Source organism: Carex rostrata, chromosome 25 (assembly GCF_964058835.1).
Source record: "Carex rostrata chromosome 25, lpCarRost1.2, whole genome shotgun sequence".
Classification (NCBI taxonomy): domain Eukaryota; kingdom Viridiplantae; phylum Streptophyta; class Magnoliopsida; order Poales; family Cyperaceae; genus Carex; species Carex rostrata.
The window spans coordinates 5,458,751-5,472,311 of NC_135942.1; the positions used below are offsets into that span (position 1 = coordinate 5,458,751).

Here is a 13,561-nt window from a genome sequence, read left to right on the forward strand (position 1 = left end):
AGATGAATGATAAATAAAGGAAGGTTGTCATTGGTCCGAGGGACAACGCCGATCTAATCCAACGGTGTCAGCCAATAGCAATATCGTGGTTATCTGTGGTGTAGCGTTATGTAGCCTAATGTGTAAAGGTATAACTTGCACAAAAGAATTACAAAATTAAAATAAATCTGCAAATGTACCCGAATTGTAATTAGAAAAATAAAATCTGAACTTGAAGTAATCCAAAATTTTGAACCTAAAACAAATATAAGTCGTACATAATGTGATATTAACACATTAATTGTTCAATTAAATTGGTTCTATGATACAAATTTATTCTTGTGTTTAGTCTTTATTTATCGATAAATTTATGAGATTATCTGGGTTCAACTACAAACACAATCATAACTGAAACAATCCAACATTTAGATGAACTCGTACCAGATCAGTCTGAAATCTCATAAAATTCAAATCCGCGTTATTCAAATTATATAGTTAACTTAATCATAGTTCAAAGGGCATCAAACCCAACAATAATTGATCAGAAATCAAATACATTATCTATCGAAATTCAAATATGATCATAATTAATGTGAATTTTTCTAAGTCTACTTGTTATTTAATTTACTCTTGCTCTAGAAGCTTAAGCTCATGGTCATTTGACTTTTTTATACTAAACACTTTTTTCACATAACGAGCTTTATTTAAATATCCATCACATGCAAATTAAATTGTTTATTGAAGACAACATATACATACATTAATAGATTGGAATTCGAAAGTTCTAGTTAATTAAATGGTGATTAACTAATTGCTTAGGTCATGTTTGGTTGTGGAGTAAAGTTAAACCGGATTAAATTTCTTACTCCGAGCTAAATCGGAGTAAGTTAATCATGTTTGGTGGAGTAAGCTAAACCACCTCTCTAGGTGGTGTAAGTTCTAAATGTTAAATGTAATATAATATTAAGTATAAATATTAGATTAATATTAAATATAATATTAGATTTGATTAGTATTAAATAAATAATAGTTTAGATATTAAATGTAATATAATATTAATTTAAAATTTTAATGTAATATAATATTTTTTAAATATTAGATTAGTATTAAATAAATATATTATTATATTAGATTAGTATAAAATAAAATATTATATTGAATATAATATAATATTAGTTTAAGTATTAAATGTAATATAATATTACTTTATATATTAAATTAGTATTAAATAAAATATTATATTAAATATAATAAAATATTAGTTTAAATATTAAATATAATATAATATTGATTTAAATAATAAATGTAATATAATATTACTTTAAATATTATATTAGTATTAGAAAAATATTAGATTAAATATTATATAATATTAGTTTAATTTTTAGATTAGTATTAATAATATTAATTTAAATATTAAATGTCATATAATATTAGTTTAAATATTAAATTAGTTTAATTTTTTTTTATTTCCCTACATTGCTATTCCAAATATACAATCCAAACGACATTTTTACTAATCCGAATAGTTCAAAGTTAGCGTCATTCTCAAACCACTCGGGTTAGCACTATTCTCAATCACTAACTCAAAAGTTGTTATTCTTGCACTAATCCTTGCACAATCTAAACGTACCATATTAATTAAAAACTTAATACGTAAGGAAAGACATTTAATTGGTCTATATATTTGTAATGCTATGTGATGTACCATTCACTAAGTCGTTTAAGTGCAACATTATTATTATAGACAAGACCTGAAGAGATTGAGATTATTAAATTGCAACTCTATTACTATACAAAATTATTAATTGCTCTAAAACACTTAAAACTAATGTATTAGGGGTTATTTGGTTTATATGTATTCTTAACCATTCGTGAGGAACTTATATTTAATTTGAGAATTCTATAAATAAAAAATTAAAGAATATCACCATGTTGTTCATCACTTTTAACAGATTTGGATATACGCTATTTATAAGTCAAACATATAAATTATTTTTTAATCTTGAATTATTTTTAGCTCCATTTGCAAAATATTATCGATTGCCTAATTATGACATTCTTGACCTCAACTTTATTTAAAATTATATATACATATATACTATGCATCTTATTTTTGTGATACACTTGACACATATATAACTTGAAACTAGAGTGCAACAAAAGATTCTTACTTCATAATTAACAAGAAGATATATTTTTGTAGCATTGTAGTAATAATTCGGAAAAATTTCTAGTGTGCCCATGTAAAATTTTGAAATAGTCAATATCTTCATTAAATCAATATAATAGCCAATATTTTTTTCAAAACTTTGCATTATTTCTTCTATCCTCATTTTACCTATTTTAACTTTTTATTTAATTATTTTAATATTATATTGACAAATTTACCCTCTCCTTCAAATGTACCTTCTCCGCAGCTAAATTTTTTCATGTGTCCCTCTTTTCCGATCTCACTCCCACCCTCTCCTTTGATTGAACATTTAATCGCCAAGCCCATCTCCTGCCCTCTCCTCTTGCTCTCAACATCAAGCATGAAATATATATATATAGAGCAAAGCTAGGGTGTGATGTGCTCACCAAGAGCATTTAGTAAGCACAACTCTAAAAGTATATCGGATCGACTTCAAATGCCGAATCCAAATCGTTGAAATTCTTATACTTCATGAGTGATGCATGTACGTGAAATTTTTTGAAAGTTTCGAGTTTATTTTTACAAGATCAAGTGGTCAAAGAAAAAAACTTTTTATAACTTAATTTATAAGTTGTTTTATATATTCAATTTTTATCATTTCTTTGACCGCTTGACCGTGTAGCAAATAAACTCGAAACTTTCAAAATTTTACATGTACATACTTCACTCATGAAGTACATGGATTTCAACGGTTTGGATTTGGACTTAGTCGATCAAATATATTTTTGGAGTTATGCTCACCAAACTCTCTTGATGAGCACATCACACCCTAGCTTTACTCTATATATATATATATTTTATAAAAGAGACTCGTCTCCGGTTTTCTCGCAGCTCCTTTTATCTCTTTGGCGGATATGAGTGTATACCCAAATGTATATTTTTATGACAAAAACCTCTTCACTAGCTAGAAATTTCAAATTGTATGCCTTCTCTCCTCAAATTTCAAATAGTAACGTGAAATTTTATTTCATCTTTATCAAATAAGAAAGTCATATATCTCCGCACAAAAAAAAATCAATCATTGTGTTCCTACCAGAGGAAGACGGTTTGCCATTTATTTTCCTAACAATATTTGAAATACTTAAAAAGAAAGGGTATTTTGGAAAAATGATAGTTATATATTTAGAATTGAGACATTTGAGCAGCGGAGAATTAGATTTCAAAGTGTTTGAACCACTTTTACCTGTCGGTACCAATTAGGGTAGTATATATTCTGATATAGTTCTTTATATTGGCTGATAAATTGAGGATTAATTTGGTGAATTTAAGAGATATTAAGGACTATTATGCAAATTTTGTAATACTGATTGCTCATTTCTCTTGGCTATATATTATGTTATACGGATAAGAGGGGTGGACATGAAAAAAATCTAGATGTGAAGAAGGTACTGAAGGTTCGAAGAAAGAGAGGGTAAATTTGTCAATTTAATATTAAATTAATTAAATAAATAGTTAAATAAGTAAAGTGTGGATAGAAGATAAATTGTCAAGTTTTGATGGTGATATTGGCTATTGGCTATTATGTTGTTTTAACGGAAATATTAACTATTTTAATATTTTACATGGACACGCTAGAAATTTTCCGTAATAATTATGTTACAGAATTGTTTAGTAATATATTATTTTTATATCTCTGTTGGAGATTCTGATTGGCTCGCAGGTAAATGCATTGCTTTTTGGACGGCGGTAGCATGTGAAGTTCTTGTTGGGCACTGGCACGTGACCTAGGTTTACACTGTCGCATCTATAAGATGACATCAGCATATTGCCAGACATGTTATGTGTGATTTTTTATAGGTCTCTATTATAAATTGACATCACGGGTTATATTAGTAAATTTTTTTTTTTGGATAATGTCATGAAAGACCTTCAAATTTTTTAATTATGACAGGTTCATTCAAACGGGAACGTCCATTCAAATTTTTTGAAGTCCTGCTTGTAAGCTATAATTGGGCTGTTATTGGGCCTTCTGGGCAATGGGGACCGCAAGGTAGAGATACTGTGATAAGCGTTCTGCTATGGAATTCTAGTGCATATACTGATTGATATACAGGCTCAAATTTCAAAGTGGTGATGTTGCAAAAAGGCACTAAATATTTCAAATTTCAAAGTGTTGATGGGGGTGAAGGTACATTGTTTTCTGAAAGAAATTCAAGTAGTTATTTACCATGTTTTAGTTTTCAGAATCTTCATTGGTTGCTGCTTTAAACGGTTCACATTAGGAATCAATGCTGTAATTACTGACTACTTTAAAAAGAACAAAATTGAGGGGTTGCACAATCAATTACCATCCAAAAATAGAATTGATAGTAATAATTCCTGATTGGGTTGGTGATCCTTTATAAAGGGGAGTGCTATTTTAAGCGCTCAAATTGTATTAATAAGCGCAAAGAGAAATTTTTATTTCATTATACCATATTTACCTTTATTTAATACATGCTTCTTATATTTTGAACGGTATAAAAAATAATGTTTTTAATGCACTTAATATGGAAGAGCTCCCTTATTTAGTTTTTATGGAAAATTTTAACGTTACCATGATTCTTTGAGAAAATTTAAGATGTTATTGGTCGTATCGCTTGATGTCATCTTCAAGAGGAAGTCCAAGGTTTTGATATTTCTTGATTTATTATGGTTATGGTTAGAAAAAAAAATCATAACATCATATCATTTATAACCATAACCATATTTTAATAAATAAATACCAACAAAAAAAAATATCCGTTTCTAATCATTTCTAAAACATGCGGATAAAAAAATGCGAACACGATGATTATCCGTTTCTGTATCCGTATTTGAATCCACACAAATGGATATAAAAAAAAAACTAAAATAAAATACAGATACAGATAGTTATACGTATCCGTATCTGCTTCCAAAACTGAAACTGTATGCATATATGTATCCGTAAAAATCATATTCTTATGTTTTGAACGGTATAAAAAGGAATGTATTTAATGCATTTTATATGGAAAAGCTGTCTTATTAGTTTTTATGGAAAATTTTAGCGTTACCATGATTCTTTGAGAAAATTTAAGATGTTATTGGTCAGCACTTGTCTTCTTCATGAGAAATCCCATGAGAAAATTTAAGATGTTATTGGTCAGCACTTGTCTTCTTCGTGAGAAATCCCAAGTTTTTTACTGATGGCGCAGCAGCAAAATGTCAATAATCTTTTTCTAACTCTCTACAACATTTCATTTGTAAGAGAATTCTATATATCATGACATGCTCAATAATAAAAATATGAAAGACTTAACACATCAGGAAAACTCTCTGTTTACTAATCTTCAAATAATCAGTACATAGACTATTCAAATCTCAAGATGTGATAGAAGTAGGGGTGCAAACGAATAAAATATTATCCATTCATATCCATGTCTGTATTATAATTTTTGCAGATTCAAATATTTAGATGCAGATAATTTGCGGATATGGATACATATATGAATATGATTTTTACGGATACATATATGGATAAAGTTTCAGTTTTGGAAGCAGATACGGATACGTATAACTATCTATATCTGTATTTTATTTTAGTTTTTTTTATATCCATTTGTGTGGATTCAGATACGGATACAGAAACGGATAATCATCGTATTCGCATTTTTTTATCCGCATGTTTTAGAAATGATTAGAAACGGATATTTTTTTTGTTAGTATTTATTTATTTATTTATTAAAATATGGTTATGGTTATAAATGATATCATGTTATGATTTTTTTTTTCTAACCATAACCATAATAAATCAAGAAATATCAAAATCTTGGACTTCCTCTTGAAGATGACATCAAACGATACGACCAATAACATCTTAAATTTTCTCAAAGAATCATGGTAACGTTAAAATTTTCCATAAAAACTAAATAAGGGAGCTCTTTCCATATTAAGTGCATTAAAAACATTATTTTTTATACCGTTCAAAATATAAGAAGCATGTATTAAATAAAGGTAAATATGGTATAATGAAATAAAAAATTATTTTTGCGCTTATTAATACAATTTGAGTGCTTAAAATAGCACTCCCCTTTATAAAATGATTCATTAAAGTCTTAAGCCATTAACTGTTTTACTTGTAGTTTCATTGTGCCATGGGTGATGGTGCATTTTTTATCAACAGCTCAGAGTGGCTTTCCAAAGCAAATTGCCATTAGTTAGTTCCTTTCCTTCTCTTGAATAAAAAAAGGTTTACATGATTTATCCCCAAAAAGAAAAAGAAAAAAAGAGCAAGTAAAATTCTTTCTGAGCTTCCCCTTTAACCCTATACACCACAAATCAAAGTAAAATAAAAAGAAAATTGCCTCGAGGACTCCTCGTTACCATTTCTAAGTCAAGAAACTTGATTAAGTTGGCATGAACTAATTCTCATGAGTTGTTGCAAGATCTGAGCCCCGATATAGAGATAAGGACTTCGATAAACCTCGTGTTTTCGCTCGGCCTAGCAACCGAGCTGAGTCACTAAATGAACGCTGTTTTTTTCTCATGGCATGTTTCCTCTGGCTCTCCTGTTTCTCTTGTTCACTCTTCTTAATTAAGAGATCCAAGTTTTGGTTGTACTTCCCGTTTTCTACAATCTTCTTTCCTAGGTTTTTATCACTACTTGTGGGGTCCACATCCTCGTCCGTCCAGTAACCATTGTCATTGTGGTCTCTCAAGGCAAGATCTTCATACTCCTCGTCAGATTTTGTTGAGTTTTCATCCACTGACCCCTCCATCTGATATTAAACAGGAATTGCTTAAAAACAAATTGATATAAAAAATGTAACAACACTCACAAGAGAAAAAGATCAAGTACATATAGGCAAACGGCACTCGATGAAAACTTACATCGTCAGGATTATCGTTGTTATCGGCATCACAAGATAAAAAATGTAACAACACTCACAAGAGAAAAAGATCAAGTACATATATGCAAACGGCACTCGATGAAAACTTACATCGTCAGGATTATCGTTGTTATCGGCATCACTTTCCTCATCGCTCTCTTCATCAGGTCTTATATTGGATTCTTCTTCACTACTTGTTACTGACACATCCTCCATTATCTAAAGTGCAATACAGTAACATTTTAGTAAATTTTTACATCAACAATTGCAAAAATTGTCCAGACATATAACTTAATAGATGAATATTGTTTCTGACAAAAATATTTGAATACCAATCACTCAGGCTTGATCAAAAATATGGTTTCAGACAAAAAAATAATTAAATAAAATAACTTTTATTTAGTTAAATGAAATTTCATCACAAAAAGTACCTCCTTTGCAGGGCCATCTGATATCTTGGGAGAACTACATGCTGAAGAGGCATATCTGCTCCCAGAACCAGTAGCAGCTTCTGTAATATCAACCCTCAAATTATCATAGGTTCCTGTTTGACTGGCCCCACCTGTATCACTTGGCCACGCACTAATCCCGAGATGCCCAAACTGTAGGTTAATAGGTTCTGATGTACCAACACTAACAGGTCCATACAATGGATCTCCCACACACTTCTCACCTCGATTAAGCCCTGATTTTGACCTAACTGGCCATGCCTTTGCAACCGACCCATCATTGTTTACAAGAGCCATCAAGTGCCGAGACGAACCCTTCCTTTGTATCAATTGAAACATGCCCTTTGAACTAAGTGAGTTATGTGCACACTGATTTCTGAAAGCTTCGTCAATTATGGGTACAGTATTTGTTAATGGGTCATATAAAGGGTCACCCATGAACTTCCTGCGTAGGCAGCTGAACACAGTGGCATGTATAGCAGCCACACTGCGGTCGACATTGGTGTTGTTTATCTTGGGCACAAGGTGCTTGTCAGCACGCTTGCAGAGGTATTCTTGAATGGAGCGAATGTTGCGTATGTACCTGATGTATTTGTTTTTTTCAGGATCAAGGGTCATGTATTTTGCACGGACTGCAAATCGTTCCATGTGCTTGTCCTCACTGGAGATGTATACCATAAATGGGATTATTGATGGGTGCTTCTTCATTAATCCCATCTACATAAAAAAAAAAAAGGAAACTACATAAGGGTCAATGATAAATTTCACAGTGATTGAACAAATTCTTCTAAGTTTCGGCCTAAATTCTTCTGAAACCAGTCAGCTTTGGCACTGGTATGGTTTGCCTTGTATTGGTAAGCAGGATAACAATATCACTGGATGCAGAATCCATACTCAACACAAACTCTGTACCAAAGCTTATCTTGGCTATTCATTTTTCTGTAAGGGTTCCTGCAGGATAACAATATTACTGCAAAAGAATCAGTACTCGATACCAGTTCTATAAGAGTTTATCTGGCATTGAAAGAATTTTTATCCATAGATTAGGTTTAAATGAAGAAAAAAGAAGAATCAAAGGAAGGAGATTATGCCAAGAGTTCAGCATAAAGAAAAATAAAATAAAAAATAAATAAGTAAACCTCACCACAAAGTTGAGGCTGAGGTGAACACCCTCAATAATAACAGACTCTCTCCGAGCTTCCCAGGCTGTAATCAACCGGTCAAGGCTATCAATAACCATCTCGCTTTGTGCCTTATAACCCTCCACTGCCATCTGCTTTTTGCTAATCATATCTGACCCAAGCGCCTGGTCAGATGACCTGACATCACATTTCTCATCAGGAACTCCATCTCCAGCAAGTTTCTTGGCTCTTTTTTTAGCCTTTGCCTTGGCTACTTCCACTGCATCGAGGCACTCACCGGCATGGTAGGTTGAGGCCCAGAGGAGCGGGTTTTGATTCTCATCTGCAAAACTCCGCATCATGTGCCTAATTGAATCAGTTGAAACTACAGATGTGATGCCCAATCTGCTTCCCTGAAATAATTGCACAAAAGTGAAAGTTAATAACAGTGATAATGAGTTGAACGTGAACTTTTAAAGTAATCAAAACAACAATCAATTGGAAGATATGCCAGTAGCAATTTCCTTTACTAAGTCAATAATTGATTTTATCAATTTTTCATTTTTTTCTATCGTGAAAATTTGAACACCACTAAAGGTCAAAATCTTCCTGTGGATCATGTTACAAGGGAAACTCCTCACAACCGACAATGACCAAATGAGGATAGCCATCTACAATCATGTTACAAGGGAAACTCCTCACAACCGACAATGACCAAATGAGGATAGCCATCTACAAATAACTGTGTAGGTTATAATGGCCAAATCTTAGAAGATACCAGTCACTGTAGATAAAAAGATATTATTTTTTTTGTTTAATGAAATTCATTGGTAGGCAAAAAATGCCTAGCACTTTACTCTCTGGAGTCAAATTAAAAATGTCAAAGAGAGAATAATCTAACCAGCAAAGCAGAGAGAGTAGACTTGCCACACCCACTCGTACCACACAAGAGAATAGTTACTGACTCCTTCCTTTCACGTGTTCTATAATGACAAGAAAGTCAATGAATTTCTCTTTTCCAAAAAATTATTTGAAATCAAACTGAAAATAGGATTAATAGTATAATAACATCCTAATCTGGATCTATGATATAGCACCGGTAATATCATTAAAACAGCTAGCTAGGACTAACAATCTTTTTTTTTTCTATTATACTTCAATAAGCAAGAAGAAACTAATTCCAGTATGCATTCATGCAACCAAGAATCTGCAAATATTCAATAGAAGGAAAAAAGGGCAAATATGAGGCCAGATTATACTCAGTGTTCTTTTACACTTCAAGAATGGAAAAGAATCAGAAGTTATGCAGTAAAAAGACAACGCTCTCATTTACCTGCAAGCAAGAAGCAAATCAGCTCTTTGATTGGGGCCCACGTATTTATAGGCAGAGAGAGCCTCGCATACCACATTAAGAAATCTTCCCCTTGAGACAATAACAGTCGTTTGTCTCTTGTAAAGCTCAAATGACATATTCTCCCAACCTAAAATCTTCAATGCCTCACCAAAATTGACATTTTCATTCAGAGATGAAATCGCCATTGCATCTGAGTGCTCATTTCTCATCGCCTCAAATACCCTTCGGCTAATCTGAGAAAGTAAGAAATAAAGTTGAAATTTTGATTTTTTTTTTTTTTTTTTTTCCTTTTGGAAATAATAAAATGCTATACATCCTCAATCAAAATCTAAAAATTACACAAACATCCTAAAACAGACACATATCAGTATAATAATAAAAATGGAGGTTTCACGTGATTTGTTATAACATTGAACAACAATTAAAATGTTCTGGCAATGAAGTTAGACCTTTTTTTTAAGGCATATGCTGTTAAATTGCCCAATGTAGAAGTTTCTGAAGTGATTCAATGGGCATTCAACATACGCTCTTGAGGTATATAGATGGATACCCGATGAAAAATTTCTGAAGTGATTCATGAAATTAAACATCCGATCAAAAGAAAAGAAAGATCAATCGATTAACCTTGAAGGCATGGCGCGGCTTGCAGCCCATGAGTTGCAGCGTATTCTGGAGAACAGACCGCGTGTATCGAAACGAAGAACTCTTGCTTTCCTTTTCCTTTTCCTTCTCATGATCGCCTTCTTCTCTCGTCTCTCCTTCGTCTACCACCACAATGTACAATAGCTTCTGGACCTCTCCCATTTCCCAATTTCACTTCCTCTCAAACCACCAAAAGATTCACTGTTCGCAATAGCCTCAGTAACGATCGAAAATCTGATATCGATTGATCAACGTTATTCGAGATTTGGCTCGGTTATGGACCTAGGGTTTTGTTGCCATAAAGAGGAGAGATTAATTGCTAAAACCGCCATGGAAGGAAGCTGCTTACATTACAAGCGCGCCATTCGCTCGCTGGAATAAATAAACAGAAGCTTATTTATTTCTCGAGAAATGAATAACAACATATTCGCTGTGTTGGTGTAATTACAAACAGCAGAAATATCTAAGGAGATATTGACACGTATACAGAATCAGCGTTTGGGGTTTGCCACGTTGGTGTTCGGTATCTATTCCTGAGATGTAACGAATAAATTAAATGAATGATTAGGATATGACTTGGTCAGACTAGTCGGTGAACGTAAATCTTGCGGATCCGTATCCTCCCAGGTACCTGACTCAACACAATTGAAACGAACGGCTCAGATTTACTCTTGTCCGGTCGGGATTTGGGATGACAGAGGGGCAGGATTATTTGTGCTTTGAGATGCGTGGCAATCTATTTTTCTGACCGTTCGATTCAATTCTACTCAGTCAGGTGACCTGAGGGGATACGAATTCAAATCTTGCGAGCTTCCCCGAAGCATAACCTACTATAAATCTAGAACTCGTGACATACGAATTCAAATCTTGCGAGCTTCCCCAAAGCATAACCTACTATTAATCTAGAACTCGTGACACTGGTACAATGTTATCAGAACCGGAACGGACATCGAACCAGTAGCTCTCTAATTCATTAGTTCACTGGTCAGACCAACAGTTCAACCGGTTTAATTATTAGTTTTTTAAGACAATTACAACTAATATTTTGATATATCAACAAATTATTTAATTTTTCTTGTCTAAGTCCTTGTAAGAATAAATGTCACAATTTAAATAATAAAGTTTTTTTAAAAATAAAAAAGTTGGTAGCAAGTAGCAACAGCCAATAAATATAGTTAAAGAGAAATCACAAAAACATCATTACAACATCATCTCATACCAAGACAACCATCTACCATCCTAATGCAACCCGTTAACAGACCTACAAAGCCTGACCAAACAACGCACATAAAGCAAATCACAACATCAAACATCAGAAAATAAAAACTTGCAAAAACACAACAACATTTTCTATTTATAATAAATCACAACTGGTTGCTTCAATACACGTCAATAACATAAGAGAAAATTAACAATACCAAAATATCATTTCAAAGTAAAAATAAAAAACAAAAAAACAAAAAAGGTCTATTGTTACAAATAGTCTCACATGCCTCAAGTAGCCTCATGCATCAAAAATAAAGTTTTAACATTTCAAATGACTAAGAAAATAAACCAGCATCTAAATTTAAAGACTAAAAGTTACGATTCTTAAAAAAAGACACTCCGGCATTAATCATTCACTTGGACATTGCTAAATCAACCTTCTCTTTTTCTTCTTTTGTATGCAAAGCACTCTTAATAGATGGTTGAGTACCGGATGTGGTACGAGACATGAAGTAGTCGTCTGCCTTTAGAGCTAGAAGGGGCTGACAGATTGCCATTTTTTTAGAGTGACTTTGCCTCTGCTCTTATGGTGTAACTAATATCTCATACGTAAATGATGATTTAAAAAAAAAAACATCCAATCACCTCTTTTGTTATATTTTTATATTTTTAATTATGTTTTATAAAAAAAAATCGCAAAAATGGATACAACAATAAAACTTCAAGGTATTTTAAATTTGAATTTGTTATTGGTAAATGAGCACAGAATGTTAGAAATAAGAAGCGAAATTAGAAAATTAAAATTGAGAGCGCGTGAATAAGTTAATATAATGTAAATTTATTTTTATAAAGAGGTTAAACGTATAAGTACTTATAATATATAAACGATAAAAGTATTAATTTTTAATTTATAGAGATCGATAGCTAAGTCACACATGGATTGATTTTAGATCCACCCATATTAGCAATAGTTAACAGGGGCGGAACTAGAAAATAGAGATTAGGGGGCTGGAAAATTAAATATAGTGTAATTTCATTTTATAACGGGGTTAAAAAGTAATAATGCATATAAAATTTACAAAATTTAATGGACCAAACTATAAAATTTTAATTTATAGCGGTGGCTTAGCTACCTTTATCCATCACTGTGTTTTGCCCCAGCAATAGTATACTTTATTTTATTTTTTTTAAGGTTGGCGGCAATTACCGTTAACGGTACTTAGTTTTTCTTAGAATCTATAAAAGAGAGAAAATGTGAAATTATGATAATGGAGATGAAATTTAATAGAATTGTGGTAAAGTGAAATGCTAGAATTAGAATGAAACTTGAATTATAACACTTACTTTTTGTAAGTTGGTTAAATTAGTGAAAAGTGCCTTGTACATGGACCAAGTAGGTTACATTCCACTATTCTATTATTTTATTATTGCCAAAGAAAAATTAAACAGCGAGGAATAAGAATCTATCTTCTTCTAATTCTCTATTATTCCACTCTAAAAAGATGAACTATTCTGTAAGCAAACACAAGCCATCGATCTAACCATTGTGTATTTGTAAAATTGTTCATGCTACTTTTTCAAAAGCACTCCTAGTTTGACACGGGAAGGAACAACATGCGTTCCCACTACAAACCATTGAAAAAACCTTTTGTTTCAATGAATTTCACTTGTCAGTTTCTAACAAGTTCTAAAAAAAAAAGTGTTTTCTACGGTACTTGTTCTAGATTTTATATGCATTAATTTCTCTGGGTGCATTGAAAAAAAAAAGTGTTTTCTTTTATTTCAAT

The 13,561-nt window shown here is 32.0% G+C and overlaps 1 protein-coding gene across 1 annotated transcript; it reads right to left on the reverse strand.

Moving 5' to 3' along the window:
* Positions 1 to 6,412: 6,412 nt before the first annotated feature.
* LOC144576060 (P-loop NTPase domain-containing protein LPA1 homolog 2-like) lies at positions 6,413 to 10,948 on the reverse strand. The gene is made up of 7 exons (XM_078326302.1): positions 10,551 to 10,948; positions 9,906 to 10,159; positions 9,474 to 9,555; positions 8,596 to 8,985; positions 7,434 to 8,168; positions 7,114 to 7,221; positions 6,413 to 6,891 (listed from the first exon to the last, which is right to left on the reverse strand). Exons 1-7 carry the CDS (start codon positions 10,728 to 10,730, stop codon positions 6,535 to 6,537), a joined length of 2,106 nt encoding a protein of 701 aa, XP_078182428.1. The 5' UTR covers positions 10,731 to 10,948; the 3' UTR covers positions 6,413 to 6,534.
* Positions 10,949 to 13,561: the final 2,613 nt, after the last annotated feature.